At 42.2% G+C, this 21976-nt stretch overlaps 1 protein-coding gene across 1 annotated transcript in view; it reads right to left on the minus strand.

Moving 5' to 3' along the window:
- The window catches only part of LOC122795645 (leucyl and cystinyl aminopeptidase), a 1650338-nt gene that overhangs the window by 871584 nt on the left and 756778 nt on the right, over positions 1–21976 (minus strand). Inside the window, exon 6 of the mRNA XM_044063917.1 lies at positions 11174–11328. Within this exon, the coding sequence (XP_043919852.1) occupies positions 11174–11328 (155 nt within the window). The remainder of the gene's footprint in view (positions 1–11173; positions 11329–21976) is intronic.

A 21976-nucleotide genomic window follows, 5' to 3' on the forward strand; every position in this document is an offset into this window, starting at 1 on the left:
AGGGTCTTACCATCTTTCGCACATCTGACTAGGATGTCTTCTACCTTTGGGCCAAAAAGGGTGGATCTGTCAAAAGGAGCATGGACAAATGAGACTTTAAATGGCTGCACAAAGTCACACAGGTGCATCCAGAAATGCCTTCTAATGGTGATGCCTGAACCTGCTGCTCTGGTCATCCCTTCAGCTGCATGGGCAATGAGCCTCATGGACAAATTAGAGATAGCATCAAGGGTTGCAAGCTGAGAGGAAACTTTGCCATGGACCACTTCAGTCACTGCTCCTGAGAGAGTATTTGAAAGTTCTTTAATAAAATCTCTCTGTAATCTTGCAAAGTCTGCCATATAATTCAAGGACCTTAGAGCGAAGGTCGTTGAAGCATAAACACGCTTCCCAAATCTATCCAACATCCTAGACTCCATGTTAGGAGGATTGACAGCATGACTCTCTTCAGCGAGTTCCTTTTTGGTGGCAGTCACTATTCACCATGGTATCAGCAGGAATCCCTTTAGACCAATGTGGTTCATCTTCAGGGGCCGGTAAAATTCGGTGAGGTCTCTTGGGGATTGGATCTATGGAGTTGGGCAGAAGGATTAGCTAAATTCCTTCTTAGTGGCTGCTGCTACCACCATAGCATCAACTGAAACACCTTTGGTGAGAAAGGATTTGTCATCTGGTGCAGAAATAAATTTAGAAGGCCTCCTAAGGGTAGGTTCCATTGAATCAGGAGCTGCCCACACCTTTCTAGCCACTACCTCCATTAGTGGGTCGAAAGGGGGAGACACCCAGGAGGTGGAAGGGCAAGATCCAAAGGCGTCAAGGTAAACCGACTCGTCCTCGGAAGGTTTGAGAGTGGACCAATTTCCCCTCTGTCTTAGGATCTCCAGGATGTCTGAAAAGGAGACATTCTCAGAGGGGGATCTGGGGGAACCCTCAGACTCATCCAAGTCGGTGTCCAACGTGACAGACTCGGGGGAGTCTATGTGCTTCCTCTTGCACTTTCTTTTCCTAGGGGGTTCCCCTGAAACTTCAGGGGAACCCTCGGAAGAGAAGGAGACACCCAAAGTGGGTACCTTACGCTTTGGATCTCTGCTGTCGGGTATAGGAGGGTGGCCAGAGACCGTAACAGGCACTATAGAGGGAGGAACTGCAAAACTTAACCTTGGAGTGGACACTGGGTCCAGCACACTCCTCATCACCTCGAAGGCTCCCCTATCAGACACCAAAAATAGCCCCGGCTCCGAAGAGGCCGGAACCATCCCCGGAACCGACAGAGAAGGCTCCGAGAATGATGTTGGGGCCAAACTAACCAGAGCCGAAGCTCCGAGAGGGAGAGCGGGGTTGGACAAGGGTCCGATGCCACTCGCCCCCTCGGAGTCGACAATGGAGTCCCAGCACCCGGACCTCTCCATGGACGGAACCAATAAAGAGGTCGGAGCCGATGACACCGGAGCCGAAGGAGGGGGTATCGGCTCCGACGTGGGCAAGGTCACGGTTCCGACGAACTCCGGCTCCAAACTCGAGAGATGAGTCAGAGGAGGAATGGATAACTGTATCGAAGGAGCCACAGTCTGGTGAGATGGGCTCTGAAGCATTTGGGCCAGTGCCTGAGATTTTATGAGTCTACTGACCACCCTCTCGATGTCGTGATCGGAGAGCCTGGAAGACCTCGATGAATGAGTCCTATGACTCCGCTCCAATAGGAGGGGGGACCTTGGAGCCGATCTGACGGACTCTAAAGAAGGGGACCTAGAGTGCTTGTGCGCTGGGGTCGGCTCCGATGATGGTTTCGAAGCGGAACCCACTTTGCTCGCCTCGGAGCCAGTTGAAACCGAGGTCAGAGCCGTCTCGACAACACCAGACCTCGGCTCAGAAGCTGGAGCCGAGGGTTTGGCGGTTTTTGATGACTTCCCCGAGCCTGACTTGGACGGGGAATCATCAGGCTTTAACAAGCCCCTTAGAATAAGCTTGTTACGCCTTTCCTGCAGGACTCTTGAACTAAATCCGTGACAAACGGAACAAGAGTCCTGCAGGTGTAAAGGCCCCAAGCAATAGACACAAGAAGTGTGACCGTCTGTCAGAGACATTTTCTGACAGCACGAGTCACACTTCTTGAATCCTGAGACCTTAACGTCTTTGGACATTGCCCTAAGACAGTCACTCAATCAGCACACACACTCACTCACTTACACACAAGGGGGAGATGAGGGGGTTGACTAAAACAACAACACACACACACACAGAGGTGAATAAACAGAAAAAACTAAAGCCTGTAGGCCTGATTATAAAAGTTAACTACAGGGGTGGATAGGGTTAACGAAACAAACTCTATCGATAGGGAACAAAAGTAGGGAAAATAACCTAATAAACTACCTCAAAAAATTAGAAACTTGTTGAAAAAATCCTTTACTGACCTGAGCCGGTAAAAAAGGCAACCTCGCAGCGAAGCGGCAAACGAGATCTGGGGAGTTAGCACATGGTATTGTGGGATATAGGGCTACCTCAAGCCGGTAAAAATAGCTCTCGAGCTATAGTATAGGCAGAGTCGGAGCCGAGCATTGGCTCCGAACCCATGCAGCAAGAATGAAGGTGAGAATGACAACTTAACATTGTGCCTTGTCTGCGAAGGAGCAAACAAGATCTGAGGTAAGCTCTGAGGAGCATTACGGGAAGCGCCTGGCTCAAGTGTTTGGACAGCACGAGCTGGAAGATATGGCCGAGTCAGTTCTGAGGTTCAGAACCAAACCCACTGTCAAGGATTGGGTGAAGACTTGACAACATCAGATCTAAAGGAAAACGTGGAAAGGGCTGTGAATGGGAGAAGGGTATTCCAAACCATAAAATAACCATTGGGGATCATGGAAAGCACCCAAACATCCATGATTATCTGTTGCCAAACAAGAAAAGAAAGATTCAACCTGAGGGACACAGGAATCTGCCCAATGGGTAAGAGTGGCTCTGTAACCCTATTCCTACAAGTGGCTTGTATTTAGTTTTTCTCAACTGTGTCACAGCCTCACAAATTTCTACTATAAGTTGTTTAGGATAGTCCGTATTTAAAAACATTTTCTAATCTAGCCCAATCTGTCTTTTAAGAGTCATCCTCTGATACCATTTGTGTCAGTCTTATGAAATGACCTTTACCAAGGCTTTTTTTCTTTTTCATGGGGTGAAAACTCAAAAAATTTAGATACACGTTACTGAAAGTAGGCTTTCTATAAATACTGAAAACAAAGTTCTTTGTCATTTTAGCAAACAGTATAGTCAAGACAGTTTATTTTCTCATATTTTCTTATTACTATATGTAAATTTTAAAAACTGTGTAGTGTTAATTCAAATAAACTACAAACACTATTATTTCATCCTTGGAACCTTGCCACACTACAAAATATCATTGAGGTATCTAATGTAAACTTTAAAAAGTTGTGAAACCTTGAGTTGAAAATATTTTATTTTTCCCAACCGATTTAATTTTGGTATAATTAAACATGTTAACCTGGATCTAAGAGGGGGTGCTGGGGAACCTAAGCTTGAATATACAGAACTTTTGTGGCAATAAAAACTAAATGCCACTACCCCCATAGATTTAATGACAGTGTTTTGATTGCTCCAGTTTTCAGAAAACGTCCTCAGTTCTGTTCTAGACTACCAAGTCCCCCTGGCTTGGAAAGTGGATGCTCAGGATAATGGCTACATACACATGGTTTACAAAGGCCACTGAACATGAAAAAGACAAATGTTGGTTCTATAAAACAGAACTGGAAACAGACACACACCTTGTTGCTGAGTGTGATACACTCATGGCAGAGGGTCTGTATACTGAAATGTATAATAATGTGGAAAAGACTATTGCATTAGGGCTTTTGCAAACATTACAACACTGAATTAGCTTGGGAACATGAGCCACAAAGCATTACAAAGAATGATGAAGTTTACATCACATGGAATCACCCATTGCCAATAGATCAGAAAATAGATGCAAGGAAATCAGTGATCCATGAAAAAAAAGACAAAAGAAGCATTGATCATGGAAACGGCTAGACCAGGTGATAATAGTATCTTACTTACAGAGAGAGACACAAAGTCATAAAACAACAGGATCTGCAGGCAGAAACAAGAGCAATGTGGAAGAAGGATACTCGGACAGTTCCATTAGTAGTGTAATTCCATATGAATTACAGAAGGTCGATTCTTGACACACTGTGGGTGCAGTGAAGAGCGCTTTTGGCTAACTAACTTGAATCATACCCTGACTTTGGAATGGAGTCCATTCCTGTTATGGCATTAGAAATCCAAAAAGACATGGAGAAATTAAACAATGTCAAACAATACCATATTCATAAAGTAGAAGAACGTATTCTAAGAACTAAGCCAACACGACAATGCAGAAAGGAGATTTTGCTGATAGGGATGACTGCAATCAGGGTTAGAGAGAATAGGCAACTGGGGGATGGAACTTGCTGCAGAAAACTGGCAAAGGAACCAAGGTATTAGGAGCAAATAACTGGAGAGGGAAAGATAATAGAAAGGAAAGAGGCCAAGAAGATGTCTGAAGTGCAGGCTAAAGACTGCCTTCCCTATCAGGGTTTGATATCAAAGTATAGGCAAACGGAAAGGGAAATACTGACAGAAAGACCTGCTCTAGTAGAGTTTTTAGTTGAATCTAGAACAGAAGCTGCTGTCAGAAAAAGGATAATTAGTAGGGCATACACAACATTGCAAGACAAGTATAGGAATCAATCAGAGAAGGTTAGAAAATATTGGGAAGAGAGATTGGATAAATTTACAAGAAAACAACATGAGGACATATGCACGGCTCCCATGCAACATGAGGACATATGCACGGCTCCCATGTATACAACAAAGTGTAGAAGACTTAGCATTTTTACTTGGAATTGTTTGCATAGCTACTTTTATACCCCAAGCAGACTCCAAAGAATTTTTCCTTGGGCAGATGGAAAATGTTGGGGGTGGGATGGGGAAGAAAGAGGTAACTGGAAACATATATTCTGAGAGTGCAATGAGTTGGCAGACATTAAAAGTTCCCTACAGAACACTCTGTCAGAAATACTGGGTGAGCAAATGGATGCAACTAGGGAAATTATTTTTTTTTAGTTGGGAAACAAGATCTGAATTACCTAGGTCTTGCTAAGTTTAATTCTGGTGGCTGTCAAAATAGTATTTACTATAAAATGGAAATCAAAGTCTCAACCAACTATATTTGAAGTATTGAATATTTTAACAGAGATAATACAACTGGATGTGGGATCTTTGGGAAAAGGTAAGGAGCAAATTACACAGAATAAAATGGAAATTGTGGGAACATGCAAAATAATGCTTTGGAGGTGGAGCGAGATCTAAGGCAAAGCAGGAAATCAGCAATTTATGTAAAGTTGGATTGATGATGGTTATAAAAAACAAATGTGATGTATAATGTCTATAACTAGAAATATGATAATGTGGTTTGTTTTCTTTGACATAAATGTATGTTTGCCTATGCCTTCAGTGAAAATTCAATAAAGGTATTAAAGTATACACCCTGATCGCCTCCTAACTGTTCCTCACATTATTAGCATGCCCACACACATCCTCCCCAGATCACTTTAAAAAAATCCTAAGAGTTCGCTTCAGAGCCAAAACCACTAGCTCCATGGGTCCAGGTAATATGCCAGTTTGTCATCTTTTCTGCCTCAAGCACAGCCGTATAGAGTCACTAATGAGCTCATTATATTTAAGCATCTCCACTGGATTTGTGCTGGAGTGTGAAGAACTGCTATAATCATCCCACCACTGATCCTGGAAACTACAGTCCTATAATCCTCACCAGACTTATCTGTAAAGCAATGCAGTGCACCACTATGGACCTTATTAACAAGGACATCAGTAGTCTTAAATCAAATGAGCTAAGCCAGTTGGATTTGTTACATGGATCCTGCCTCCTAAACTTGGTGGACTTCTTTGAACAAGTCAGTAGGGTTGCCAGCTGTCCGGTTTTTGACCAGACTGTCCGGTTTTCTGACAACAAATTGTTAGTTTACAATTTAAAAAAAAACACGGAACAGTGATCGGTTTTTGCCACTACCCACTGCCACAAGTTACCGGCTTTCCTAAAATCTTTCTTAGGCAACAGGCAGGTGCTCAGCTGGGGGGAAAGCCCTCCTCACATCGCTATCAACTAAAAAATGAGGAGGTGGTAATCCTGCCCACTACCGACCCCATCAGACAGCAGTAAAGTTTTCATATCTGACAGTCTGTCGATTTGGCCAACTGAACTTTGAATGACACTTGTTCCGTTAGCAGGACGATCTGTTATTGGGCAACATGTATTAGTAGATTACGTTTCAATAGATCACAGGAAAATGCCACTGGTTAGCCCTGCCACAGTAATTCATAAGTACCACTCACTCGCATACATAAGTTCTGATGTTGAAAGTGTCCAAACCATGTACTGCATGTTGGAGGAAATCGGAGCACCAGGAGGGAACATACGTTTAAGTGATATGCTTTACACAAGAAGCAGAAAACTTCATTGTCAGAGAAAGGGCACAGAATATGGTACCAAACTCCAGAGGCAACACAAGGCTCACATCCTGCTGTCAGAGATACATTTGGCGGTTTTCTATTTCACTGCTTAACCTGATTCACTGAAAAGCAGCAACAAAGGTACGAGTGCAATTTTTTTCATTCTGAACATTTCAGAAATGTGGAGTACAGGTGCCCAAAGTAACATGTGACTTGCATAAAGAAAAGAATACTCCCAAAATAGTCTTTTTTTAGTAGATGCAGATTATAGCTGAAAGTTATGCATACATTTATTAAATACATAGGGATATGTGTACATTTTTAAATGCAGAGCAGGTTAGGCAACAGTGAGATTGTGAGTACAAAATTAACATTTTTAGCGACCAATACTGAAAGGTGCAGTGATGGCTAGAAGCAAAAGCACAGCTTTCACCATAGATCAAAAGATAGTTTACAGTCACTGCTCTCTCCTGTAATGTGCAATTTAAAGTTTACCTCAGTCCAAGTTTTATTCGTATTTATCCGGTAGTCCAGAAAACACTGTAAAAACTCCGGTATTCTGTTTGAAAAAGGAAACAGACTATCGGAGTTTGTTAAATCGGCTGATTTACTATGCTTTTTTGCAGAAAAGCATAGTAAATCAGCTGAAAGCAGGCAGCAGGAATGGAAAAAAAAGGGTGTTCCCGCATGCTAACATCACATTGCCATCACATAATGGGTGGAAACTGGGCGGGGATAGGCGGGGTTGCAGGTGATGTGAGGGGTGTGGCCTTACTCCGGTTTTAGCCACAAAGAAAGGTGGCAACCCAATAAGTCAGTGACACACTGGACGCAAAAAACCAGTTTACACTGCTTACTTTGTTCTAGGAAAGGCCTTTGCTTTTATCTAACATTCTGACAATATCAATAAGAGAGTCAAAGGTATATCATCCTTGTGATATACAGACCATTTTAAAGTACTTTCTCAGTTTTCTAAAGACTCCTGATGGGGGACCTCTGTCTCATCTGCAAAGACTAAAAAGATCAAGACTCGTGAAAGCTCCTATACATCTGTGAAGCAAACATCCACTCAAAGGAACTAGACTTCCACCACAGGAAAAACAGGATCTGCTGGCACATCTCTCTCACTGTCTTTTTCTAAGAATCCTTCATTTAATGAATAGACTTCCCTTACATGTTAAACAAACTAGCCCCCTGATCCTCTTTAAACATAACTTGGCTGAATGAATGGGGAAAAAGTAAATTCACCCCAGTCTACTCAAAGCCTCTTTGAAAGGGGACAATATCAGGTAACAGTTATTTACCTTGAATGGTTTGAGGCTAGGCTGCAAATAATCTATCTCAGCAACAGCCTAGTGTGAGCCTATGAATGTTTAACTCATATGCAAATTAAGCAATCACAATTGTAGACAAACAGTAGCATAAAAGCAGCAGAGCTCCTACTCTGCTTGTTAAACTAGTGACATTAACAGTTAGAATGTAGAACTTTGTGTGTGTACATATGTACATACATATGTGTGTGCACGCACATACACACATGCAGGCAAGTGCAAATAGGCTCTGTAGAAAAGTGACAGCTTACACAGTGCAACTGGTTAAAGATTTACCAGACATCCAAAATAAACCTTATTTTTCATGGTGGTTTCTACTGCTAAGTTAATCACACAATACAGTGAACATGACAAAGATGCTTTAATTTCAAAAGGGAAAGTTACATACTGTACTCAGTTAGTGAGATTTGTTTCTCTGAATTTTTGGTACATCTTTTTTTTTTTTTTAATTATCCTAGACTGGCCTGAAAATGACCCATATGGATCAGTAAATGTTAATAGATATAACAATAATACATAAAATAACATTTTGTTAAACTGCACCAGATGTATCAGCACTGCATTTTTATTGAAGACAGCCAAGATAACTGCAGTTTTACCTAGACAGAAAAAACATTTTGCTCACCTGAATCTGGTGACATACAAACTGTGGTTTCTGAATATATCTCTTTGTGGACATCAGCAGTATGTTCAAAGTTTTTTTTACTTAGTGAAACATGTATTTGAGGTAGATTTTTTTAAGGCTGCACATGATAAGGTTAAATGGATGATGTTATTGTAAAGAGCACATAATTTATGATCCTGCTGTATGCTACCAAATGCTCAAATTTTCTGGCTAATTTTAAATATTAAACAACTGCCATGCACTCTGAACTTCATTCAGCAGCTACAACAGTATGGCCTCTGAAAAAAAAAAAAAACTTGTTTGCAGCATTAGTTGTGCTAGGTAAAAAAAAAATAATCATTATTCTGCCAAATTTGGTATAATATAACGTACAAAATGTTAGCACTATTTACTGGAATGAGCTACATCCAATAGAAATAAAATATTGACATGGACACTTTTCCAATCAAAACAACAAGAAAATCTGCATTAATACTGGGCAGTCCTCACAGATCAACAATAAAACATGAATAAATGCGAATAAAACTCAGTAAGGTATATTTTAGAAGACTTAAATTAATGCTGAAAACAGCATTGACATCTAGGAACAAAGTTCAAGCTATAAACCAGTTTTCTATTCCTGTCCTAACTTACAGTTTTGGAGTGATTGACTGGGCCCAAAAGGTGCTGGACAGATTAGACAGGAAAACAACAAGGATGCTTCATGATCATCAAATAATTTATAAAATCACTGCATACTAAGATTATATATTCCCCGTTCTGAAGGAGGGATGGGTCTCCTTGAAATGGATTACAAGTTCAGATCTGGAATTGTGGGACTACATACATACAGTATCTGCTGATCTGATCTCACAAGAACCAAAAATACTGAAAGTTTTGAAACATGAGGAGAATAATCTGACCTTCCTTCTTAGTCTAGCAGAAGCATATAGGCGTAAAGCGGGAATGGAAATCAAACCAGAAGTAGATAAAAATCAAGCCGCAACTTAATTTGGCAAAAACAAAAGAAAGAATATAAAGTGAAGGATCAGATGAGAAGGCAAGAAATGTGGAAAATGCATAAATATAGTTGCAAGTATAGAAAACTCCTGGAACAACTCATGTTGAACAGAATCGAACACAGGAATGGTTAAAGAGAGGTGAATTCAAACCAAAGGATGAAGGTTAATACTGGTGGCCCAAGAAAGTAGACTACATACACATATGTTTACAAAGTCCATTGAACATGTGGGACAAACAGAAAAATGTAGGTTTTCTAAAACAGAACTGGAAACAGTCGCACACCTTGTTGCTGGTTGTGACATACTAATGGCAGGAGGACTGTACACTGAAAGGCATAATAATGTGTCAAGACCGTTACAGTGGGGATTGTGCAAACATATTTTTCAAATAGCTGAAAAACACCAGAAATATAAGCCACAGCATCATAGAAAATGAAGTCGACATCACATGGGATGACCCTTTACCAACAGTTCAAAAGATAAAAGTCAGAAAACCAGATAAAAACAAACCATACTGGCATATTTTTTGTTGCAAACATGATACATCACTTATAATCTATCCAATCATTGTCCGTCAAATGGCTCATTCAAATCTTGCCTTCTTTTAAACATCATTCCTCCTCCAAAACATTGTTCTGCATGTATTGTTACCACAATCCCCATTTTTTCTATGTAATTTGCTCCTACTGTTTTCTAAAGATCCCATTTCCAGTTACTTTTTGCTCTGTTACTATAATCACTACTTTTAGTACATTTCGTTTAGACTTTGATTCCCATTTTCTAGCAACTGCTTTTTTGGCAGCCACCATAATTAGATTCAGCAAGGCCTTAATATGTCTATCCTAGCATGCATGCATACACGCATACATCTTTCTTCACATTCCATTATACCTCTGCCAGTCCAAAGCACAAAAATCCTTCTACCACAAATATCACTCTGTGCTGTTCACTGTACAGCAAACAGACAAGCAATCCAATGTATCCCTTCAGCACAACAATACATTTACCACATAGGCATCGTTAAAGCACTTCAGCCACCAACACACACACACACACACACACACACACACACACACACACACTCCTTGGCATATTGACTTACCGACATTTGATTACTGTGCAAGTCTGACAGGGCAGGTGCCTATTTCCAGCACAGGCCAAGAAAGAAAAGCTCTCAAGTAAAATACAAAAACATTTTTTAAGAACAATTTGACAATCTTCAAAAATAATGCAAAAACATCCACAGTTTTAATAATTATGCCAAATTAGATAGTGTGAAAACATTGGTTAAGAACAGATGCAACTTAATATGACAATTATTTAATATTTAAACAATTTTAGCCACTTTACAGATAAATTAAAGTTAAGTTAGTATAATACATATATGAATTGCAATATGAAGTGAGAGAAAATTATATAAATTTAGTCTGCAAGCTCTTCATTATCAGAGCAGTCTGCTTCCTGACACACAAACATAACCTTCACATGACCCACCTACATGTTACCTCATCAATTTCTCTCTCACTCCCACCTACCATACTGCTTACAATCATTCATCAAGGTAAGTCAAGGTAAGTCAGCATTCATCATTGACAAATGCTTGTTTCTTACCAAGTGTAATAACAAATGCAGTTACACAATTAATGCACTTATACAGTTCCTTAAAAATATGACATAAGGGAAAGAAAAGCACATACCTGATGAGCAAGCTCGTGTGCTATTACTTTGGTGGTAAACTGCTTATCCATAATGGAAGAGGTGCTCTCATTATACAGGAGAGCTGTTTCTCCAAAGGTGATCACACCCCAATTCTCCATAGCTCCAGCCTGGAAATCTGGAACAGCAACCAAATCTAACAAAAGAGATACATACCATAAGGAAACTTTAGCACATCGTTCTAAATGACATTCCACACTGTATTGCAAACAAGGAAGAAATAATTCAAATAAATGATAATAGAGGAATGCTCTTACAAAGACCTCTGCACTTTATATAGAATAGTCTGTTGTTCCAGATCATCCCTGAACACACTATTGCATTTACCCTGGAACTGCTATAAAGCTAAAAATTGTGTAGACTTCAGAATGAAAGACTTGCAGGAGTTATCAATATTGCATAAACTGCAGAAAGAAAATGAATGAAACTGTGAATGTGCACATTCCATTAAGAAATGATGCATAATAGCCAGTGCTTTGGCTAATCGTGTGAACCATGCTGAAGCAAAAGGCCTCAGTGGACCTTAGTAACCTGAGTCATAAAGCCTTAACAGGCTTTGAAAAGTGACTTCCTGGTCACATGTGCTACTATTATAAGGTTATATGGGTCATTTCCTGGATGCAGGCTGTTCAACAGAAGATCTTGCTGCTCATTTTGTCACTGGCTTGACATGTTGCACGCACTCCAATGAAGGTTGCTGCTGCACTCTATAACCTGCATATTCATCATTTGCCGATGTGGAAATAGGCTTCAAAAACCACTCACACACTCACTAAGACAGCTGGCGATGTGTAGTTGGAGATCTGGAAACCTATATTGACGATGAAATGACCTTTGATCACCATGAATCCACTATTATAAAGAAGTCCTTTTTCATTGCACAGTTTACATCTACAGGTATGGCATCCAGATCAAGGAACATAATTGTTCTACTGTGCTCAGCAGTCATTAGGCCAGTCATCATGTACAATGTCCCTTCAGTATGTACCAGTTCAAACACTTGTCACAACTGGAATGACAAACACTTGTCCACTAAAAAAAAGGGCCTAAAGAATAAAAACTATGCAAACTGACAAAGTCTTGTCTCTCTTCTCAGTATCATACATGCTACTGACAGGCTACCGCTGCCTCATGTGTAGACTCTCAGCAGTCCCTATTCTGTCAGTTGCATTACACATTCACAAGTCCAATGGTATTATAAACAACCACTCAAGGGACCTCAATCTCCTTTGCATTCTGGAGGGATAGGTACTTATCACACAGAATGCCCCTTCTATGAAACCATCTACTATGCCACAGAGTACTTCTCTTACTCTACTCAAGCGTAATTTGAATGAATGGCTGGGTAACCACAAATTCACTCCTGGTTTAGCATCACTAGTCCTCACAGAGATGGGAAATGTTTAATTACCTCCACCATATACTTGTTTGGCCCATCTTTTGATATTTGTATTGCACAATACAAAGGTTAAAAACAACCATGAGAATGCAAGGCTATGCTTAAGATCCTCAACAGATCAATAGCCTTTGCCTGGCCTCTTGCACGAAGCTACGTGAGGGCTGAAAGGGCATCTCAGGAACAGTCTTACTTCCAAGAAAGGTGAAAGTAATATCTACTACTTATGTCCCTCACATTACTGCAGCATATCAGCACCTTCATATCAATCTCAAAAGCCACCATTTTGGAATATGCATGCTACACTTGTACCTTTTCTTTCTGCGTGTTTGTATGGCAGAATTAAAAAGTTGACACACAAAACAGTGCATTAGACTGTCTTCTTTACTCTAGCAATAAAAGCAGCATGAGTGATGATAATCATTACTTGTGATCTGGCAGCCACAGGAGCACTTAAATGGCTTACATTTTGTAGGTATAAGTTATAGGAACCCTTCCGCATAAACGTCAAGACTAAGATCAAAACTGTGTAAGCAGCAGTAAAAGTCAATTACAGGCAAAACTGTCAAGCATGTTCTCTTATCCTGGTGCAATGACATAAGCAAACATAGAAGGCTCTTAACCCCCCCCCCCCAAAAAAAAAAAACAATATGTAATCATGGAACAAAGCAGCCAAGCTTACAACTGTAACAAAGGCAATGCGAACAATCAGTCCCATGAGGATTCCCAACATTAGATCTACGCTAACTTTTCTTGTATGGAATACTAATTTGGAGCAGTGAGAATAGTGGTGGTGGGAGTACAGCCTCTCAATCAGTGAAAGAGCCTTAATCCCTTTCTTTCAAGTTGATAATGAGTCGTTTGTCACTCATACAGAACATGCCCACTGCACTGAGTGTGCATGTCTTTAAGATCCTTTAGCAAATTTGTAAGCTACAGCCAAGCAAGACAGCAAATTATGTATGCAAATATCCCATCTTACAAACTGTAGCACTTGGAACATAACAAGCTTATACAATATACAAATTCTTATTCTGTAGTTCTTAAATCTAGACCTGTCTTCCAAAGCAGGGTATGAAGCATTTAAGACAGCAAAGAATTCTGACATAACATCATGCAAGTGAGATAATGGGTCATGACAGCATTTAAAGAGTAGAGCTGCCTACTGCCATAGTGAGTAACCAATGACCTCCCAATTAGAGAAACCACATACACTGAGTTCAGTGAGATATATAATGCATCAGAAAATCACCACAAAATTCCACTCTGAATTATCAAATCTTGTCATTTAATGCTTCAGGATCAGTGTCATCCACTTTGACGCTGGTTATGAATTTCAAGACAGTAGCAGAACCCTCTTCCCCTGCCTGCACAGGCAGCTATTTTGCAAAGGTGACTTCCTGCTGATCTCTTCCTCCACTCTCTGGTCACTTGGCTGTGGCCACCACTGAAACTACATTCAATAGTGGCGCCTTTATATCTTACTAAAAGTGGTAGAGGCTCTTCCTTGCTCTTCCATGTGATTGAGGTGCTCACTGGCAGTGTCATCAAACAGGAGGTGAATGCAAATGGGGAAGATTAAAATGGCTGCCTTGATGTCCTCTGCAGTGCTGATAGCCTGAGCAGGCATTTTGGTGTGGAGATGTACCTGTGCCAGTGGCTCTGGCCAAGCCCTCAACCTTGCTGTAAATGATGCAGACCATGTGCTTTGTGAGATTTGTGGAAGTTGTGGCCAAGGCTTTTAGCTTCTCCTTTTGGGGCCCAAACGGTAGCTTCTCCAGGTACACATGGAGCATTTTGTCTGAAACCTCCTCCCAGGAAGTACAACAAATCAGACAGTTCAGCATCTTTAGACAGAGGGTGAAGGACATGAACATTCACTTCCCAAATCAGTCCATCATCCTCAACTACTTGTCTGAGAGAAGTATAGCACAACTCTGAGGAACAGGTATTGAGGCCCTTTTTCAGGCAACGCAGAAAAACAGGTTTGCCTTAAGGATTCTGACCAAACTTCTCAATTTCTGGACAGGTAAAAATATCTTGAATTTTTTTGAATACTACAGCTACTTTGTCTGACTTTCCCTGGGTCATGTTGATGACGTTGTTCAAGTTGCGTGTCAAGGGTGGGGTCATTAAGGAGGACTGGAGAGGTGTAATTACATTCTTGCTACAATCACTTCTGAAGTGATGGACTGATGTTCTTTCTCTTTCATTACATGGATACATTTGCTGACTTTGGAATTAACTGGAGATGACATCAAGAAAGCTGTACCCTTCCCTTATCAAAGTTTGTTACTATTACTAGAGACTCTGTATAGTAGTCTTTGTGCCTGGCTTTCTGACAGGACCTCTGGGGTCTTTCCTGACAATAATCCAAAGATTATGACGAATTAGATGTCTCTCAAACTTCATAATGCAGAAAAGGTTGCAGTACATCTTTGAGGAATGCCACTTCCACTGGTCACAGTTACAGTTGCTTGAGTCTGCACTGCTGTCTTCACCATCACACTCTGTTCTGTGGATGCACTGCAGTCAGGTGTACTGGTAACTAGCTGTATAAACAAAGTGTGCTGGACATGTCACAGATAGAACTTTTAAGATGGTAAAATGGCCTATAAGTACCAAAGTCATCATACCTAGCTTAGTGTTGGCTACAGTACATGCTGGGAGTGGTGGTGTTGGACATACCAGTAAGAAACAGGCTGTAAATGCTAGTGCTGGGAACAGATCTGCATATACACCACTAAGTACTGCATCAGTACCAGATACTGCACCATGTAGACTGATGTTTCATAATGGTTTTATGGCAGCACTCATACCGGCTCAAAAGAGAAAAGGAAGGATGAAGCTGGGACTCAGGTCTGTGATGGGGATGCCAGCCTTGACAATGGAAAAGTACAGTTTTGTACCTACCATAAATGTAGATGTCCGACAGGTATGCATCTGCAGTCCTTACATATGGGTTGTCCTGCCTCCTTCGGTCGGCCGGATTCCAAAGTCTGGGTCCGGCGTCGGCTGATGTTGCCCCTTCTCCGACGTCAGAGCGCCTGGGGTATAAAAGTGTCAGCCGACGCCATCTTCCTTAGTTTTTCTTGCCCCAGATGCCAGGTGCCCCCTAAGGAAGGCTAAATTTGGTAGAAATACAAAATATTGCAAACATGCACAGTAATAAAAAACAAATACACCATAATAGATAACCCCAGCTAGCTATAAGAGGGATAAGTACCCAAGAAGTACCACAGAGGGGAAGGAGAGAGGGTAAAACCTGACTGCAGATGCATACCTATCGGACATCTACATTTATGGTAGGTACAAAACTGTACTATATCCTTCAAGGATGCATCTGCAGTCCTTACATATGGGTAGAATACCATAGCCAAGCTGGGGGTGGTAGGCTCTAAGAAAATGATGGTGCAGCTAAAATGCCCTGCAGGACTGCCGTAGCAAAGCCTGCTCTGGATCTGGAATATAAGGGTAAATTGTAATGCTTGGAAAATGAATGCACAGAGCTCCATGTAGCAGCTTCTAAAATGTCCTTGGTAGCCACCCCTCTTAAGAAGGCTGTGGAGGTGGCTGTAGCTCTGGTGGAATGAGGTCTGATGTTAGCTGGCACAGCTTTTCCATGATAAGAGTAGCAGAATCGAATGCAATTTCCTATTCATTTTGAAATTGTCTGTTTGGAAATTGCTTTTCCTTGAATGCCTGCAGCATATGCTACCAACAGCTGGTCAGTTTTTCTGAAAGTCTTAGTCCTGTCCAAGTAGTAGCGTAACTGTCTGTGAATGTCCAGGGTATGCAGAAGTTTCTCTCCCTTGTTTTGTGGGTTTGGAAAGAAGGTAGGCAGGTGAATAGCTTGGTTCAATGAGACCCTGGATACCACCTTTGGCATGAATGAAGGATTGGTTCTCAAGGAGACTCTGTCCTGATGAAAAATAAGAAATGGTTGTACTGCCATGAGTGCCTGCAATTCAGATACTCTTCTTGCTGAGGTTATGGCTAGAAGGAAGGCAGTCTTCCAAGACAGGAACTGTAACTCTGAAGATGCTGCTGGTTCAAAGGGAGGTAAAGTCAACTTTTCCAACATGAAGTTAAGGTCCCATGTAGGCACTGGTGGTTTTCTTGGAGGATTGATGTTTTTAATTCCACTTAGAAACTGCCTTAGGAGAGGATGTGAGTAGACAGGTGGATCAGTATTGTATTCTGCTGAAATTGCTGAAGCATGAATTTTTATGGAAGAGTAAGAAAGTCCATTATGGAGCATGTCTGCCAAGTATTCCAGGATATGTGCCATGCTCATCACTGTGGCATCTAGGCCCTTTGCGGTGCTCCAAGTGTGGAATCTTTTCCATTTTGCTGAATATGTCTTTCTCGTGGAAGATCTGCGAGCTTCCATGATGATATCCTTCACTCTCTTGGATAGCTTTTCCTGGTGAGGAGTCAAGGTATTCCCCAGGCTGTCAGCTGCAGGGTTTTCAGGCTGGAGTGCAGAGTTTTGTAATTGTGCTGTGTCAGAAGGAGTGCCCATAGTGGTAAAGGCCACAGTTTTGTGTGTGACAGGCTCCGTAACAGTGGGTACCAGTGCTGCCTTGGCCAGTCCGGGGCTATTAGAATCACTTTTGGCTGCTCTGTCTTGATTTTCAGTAAGACCTTGGTCATTAGTGGGAGTGGTGGAAATGCATACACTGTTAGAGTATTCCAACTGAAAGAGAGGGCGTCCACTTTCCATGCTTGTGGGTGGTATGCCCTTGAGCAGAATTTCTTCAGCTGATGATTGTGGTGGGAGGCAAAAAGATCTATGTCCGGCCTCCCCCATGATTGTGTTATCTGAAGGAAGATGTCTGGGTGCAGCATCCATTCGTGTGGGTCCATGGTATTTCTGCTTAGGCTGTCCGCCAGTATATTGTCTTTTCCTGGCACAAACTGGGATTGCAGTTCTATATTGAGTTTTAGGGAAAGTTCCCAAAGATTCATTGCTAGTCTGCAAAGAGGGTAGGAATGGGTACCTCCTTGCTTATGTACCACATAACTGTGGTATTGTCTGTCCTTATTAGCAGGTGGCCTTGATGTAGAAAGAGCTTGAAGGCCTCGATTGCATGAATCACTGCCAGCATTTCCTTTTGGTTTATGTGCATGCGCACTTCTCTCTGAGACCATAGACCTTGGATGCATCTGTCCTCCATATGTGCTCCCCATCCATGGTCTGAAGCGTCCGAGGTAATGGTTAGTCTGGTTACTGGTTTGCTGAAAGGCAGGCCCCTGTTTGACTGGCTTGCTTGGGCCCACCACAGGAATTCCTTTTGAAGGCATGGAATGAGTGGTATCAAAGCTTCTAGGCTGTGATTGTGCTGAGACCATAAACTCCTTAGGTACCATTGTAGTTTTCTCATATGCAGCCTTGCTTGTGGAATCAGAAGAATGCACGATGCCATGTAACCCAGGGACTGCAGGATTTTCCTTGCAGTCATCTGAGTTTGTTTTGTTAGATTTTTGAAGTAATCCGGTAGTTGTCTGTTTTTCTTCTGTGAGAAAAGCCATTTGGGTGGTTGTATCTAGTTCCGCACCCTGAAAAGTTATTCTTTGGGATGGCACAAGTCTTGACTTGTGAATGTTGACTGTGTATCCCAAGGCCTGCAGTAGGCGGATGGCATAATTCAAATGTTTTTCCAAAGTTTGTTGGCTGTCCACTTGTATAAGGCAGTCGTTCAGATACGGGTATATTTGAATCCCCTGAAGTCTGCAGTGTGCAATTACTGATGCCAGGCATTTCGTGAATACTCTGGGCGGAGTAGATAAGCCAAAGGGCAATGCTGAGAATTGATAATGCTCTGAACCTGCAAGAAATCTGAGGTGTCTTCTGCAACTTTGTCTGATAGGGACATGCAGGTATGCCTCCTTGAGGTCTAGAGTTACCAGCCAAGACCCCTTGCCCAGCATGGGAAGGAGTTGCTGTAGGGTCAGCATTTTGAATTTTGGCACAATGAGATAAGTATTCAGTGCGGACAAATCGAGAATAGGCCTCCATTGTTTTTCTTTTCTTGGGACACGGAATAGTCTGGAATAAAATCCTTGGCCTTGTGCTGCGAGAGGAACCTTATCTATAGCTTTCATTTGCAATAGGTTGGCAATTTGTTTTAAAGCCTCTGCCCTCTGATTTGGTGGCAGGTTTAGCATTCCCTTTCTTTCTGGTAATGTATGGAAATGGAACCTGTATCCTTTGTCTATTATTTGCAGTGTCCATTTGTCCCTTGTAATACTGTGCCAATTTTTTGAGAATAAAGACAACTTTCCGCCTAAAGGTGCTTCTAATTGAGCCCTGGTCGGCGGGGTCAAGGTGAAGTCATTGAGTCTGTCCTTGTGCAGCAGTTGTTGGACCTGCACTACCTCTCTGGTTAGGAGGCTGCCATTGACGTCCTCTGTAGGAGCCTCTAGCTTGCCCTCTACCTCTGGCACGCCTGTTCTTGCCTCTTTGAAATCTCTCTTCTGGAAAGGACCAATTCTTAGAAGGCCAATTTCTGCTGAATCTTGGTGGTTGTACCTGGAGGAAATCTTTGACTGTTTGTACAGATTTTGCCTTTTCCTCAAATTTCTTTAAGACCTCTTGAGCAGTGGAGCCAAATAACTTTTGCTTTTCCAGTGGAGCATCCAGAAGCTTAGCCTTAACATGATTTATTTATTTTATTTATTTATTTTATTTTACATTTGTTAACCGGGAGAGTCCGACTGGATACATGTCCATTTTCAGCGGAGGCCCGGGGAGAAAAGCTCCAAGTACATAACAGACATATGAACATTGTTAATGCAAAAAAAGGAAGATAGTTGAGTTCTAAATACAATATAAAGATAAAGATACATCACATCTTGGGAAAAAAAACCAACAGCTGGCAGAGATTGTTCCTTCAGCCAGGCATGTCTACATATGACTGCACCTGTCATTGCTGACCTACATGAAGCTTCCAATGCATCATAACCACACTGCAAGAAATGGTTGCTAACCTGTTGTGAATTATGTACCAGATCCTGAAGTGACTTACGATCTAGGGGTTCAGGCGAAGACAGTTTTTTCTGCAATTCATCTAACAAATACTCTTGGTACTGTATCATATGAAATTGACAATTTAAAGCCCTCATAGACAGAGTGGAAGAAGTGCCCCATCTCTCTAAAGCCCTGGACTCCCTTTCAGAGGGGAGTGGATTTTTAGAAGTGGCAGCTGCAACCCCCTTAGGACCCTGGGAAATAGTTTCTGGGTCAGCAGAGTGGGCCTTGTAAAGGAAATGATGCGAGTCCGGGACCCTGTAGTACCTATCGGGTTTAACAGGAGCCGGAGGAAGGGTGTCAGGGGTAGTGCTAGACTCAGAATACACATCATGAATGACACTTAAAACAGGAGGAATAGCCAAAGGTCTATGCTAAGGTAAATGAAGAAAAGTCCTTAATCTCTTCCTGGAATCTGAGAATTCCTGGCCCTGCCATTGGAAATGCTCTCTCATGGAGTGAAGGGTCTCCCCAAAGGACAGCTCTTCAGGAGGGGAGGCAGAGGGAATAGATTCCTCTGCATCAGAATCCTCGTAGGCCGTGAAGGCCTCCTCCTGGTAGTCTGATAGAGCAGAGCCATCAGAGGCCTCATCAGAGGACTGAGGTTCAGCAGACTCAACCCTGGGCCTCTTGTCTAGTGGGGGTTGAGAGCCCCTGTCCGGATGAGGCTGAGAGCCCCTAATTAAGGAAATAAGGTCCTCAGCCAAACTTAGTATCTGAGAACCTGTAGTGGATCCCTGAGAAATAGACTTGGGAGGCAGAGTTTTTTGTTGCTTAGCAGCTTTAGCCCTAGTGAAAGGTTTTATGGACATGGATGCAGGGGGCCTGGCTGCCCCACGTGCTGGAGTAGTTTTGTCTAGGGGAATGGTGTCGGTAGGTTCCTGAACACCGGTTTCCGAGGGTAATTCTATAACCGACTCAGAAAAGACCTCCGGAGCCAAGGCTGTCGGTTGAGCGGTTTCTACGGACGGAGGTACCAAGGACTCTGTTTCAGCCGAGACCGAGACACTCGCGGTAGGCCTAGGAGCGGTTTCAGCCGAAACCACGGTCCGCGTGTGTCTGTCCTTGTCCTTCCGTTTCTTGGTTAAATGAGAAGTCGGAGTCTCCGACGGTATTTTATAAGAGAAACTAGCCCCAAAAAATTCCTCTGCAAACTCCGACCGACGCCTAAGAGTGCGTCGATTAAAGGAGGCACAGGCAGTACAGGCCGAGACGTCATGGTCTGGGCCTAGGCAGGGGAGGCAGTAGGAATGGAAATCCTTATGAGGTATTTGTTTCCCACAAGTCAAGCAATTATTAACTTTAAGCGTTTGATCTGACATCGGCTGAGGCAAGAAAGAGTCCCCAACGGGGTACTTAGCTTTTTGAAGTCTTCGGTAGCTGAAGTTACAGGAGCTGGCCGACCGGCACTTGCGAACTGCTTCTGCTTCGGGCACCACGCGACAAGAAAGACTGCGGAAGATGGCGTCGGCTGACACTTTTATACCCCAGGCGCTCTGACGTCGGGGAAGGGGCGACATCAGCCGACGCCAGATCCAGACTTTGGAATCCAGCCGACCGAAGGGGGCAGGACAACCCATATGTAAGGACTGCAGATGCATCCTTGAAGGACATCATCAGTACTGCAGTCACGGAAACATTTTTTGGAGAAAGAAGAGGTGAGATGCACAGAAAAGACAAACAAAACTGGGTGGGATAGTCCTGCTGTAGATTCAACAGTCAAATGTTGATTTTGGTTTGGTGATGAAAGGTTAACAAGTCTCACGCCAGAATGACAACAGAATGGAAAGCTACGACTAGAAAACATTTCAAAGTACAGTAAAGGCAAAGAAAATTAAGGGGTGCCCTGTGGAAATGCAGGCAAATGTATTTCACTAGCTAGATATAATCAAATGTGTGTTGATAATGCAGCATGAAGACGCTTTCATGATCAAAGTGTTCATGTGATAATGAAGAAATTGAGAGAATTCCAAGAAAAGAGGCATGACAGGATCTGGGGAGGGAGCTGGTAGCCTGAAAAGAGTGCCAGGCTGTCCTAATGCCTCTGTCAAACATTCCTGCACATTACCAATGACAGACTTCTACTTATCAGATCCATTATTATTAATGTTCCAGCAGAGTTTTACACTTGTTAATATCCTCAGATTAGAAATGGTACCACAGCAATAAAGAAAAACTCAGTCTACTCAAAATTCTGACTTGAAAATGGACTATTTTATAGGTTCATAGGTTCATACTAGGCTATCTGCCCTAGGGCATTTATAAGCCTAGCCAGAGTGTGTTTGGCTTTCGCCACCCATTTTAAATTAATTTTGCTATGCCCTTTTTTTAGGTTAGTATAGTGTGCCTCTGTCT

The sequence above is a fragment of the Protopterus annectens genome, chromosome 2.part2 (genome assembly GCF_019279795.1).
Source record: "Protopterus annectens isolate FY-2018-M chromosome 2.part2, PAN1.0, whole genome shotgun sequence".
Lineage (NCBI taxonomy): Eukaryota > Metazoa > Chordata > Ceratodontiformes > Protopteridae > Protopterus > Protopterus annectens.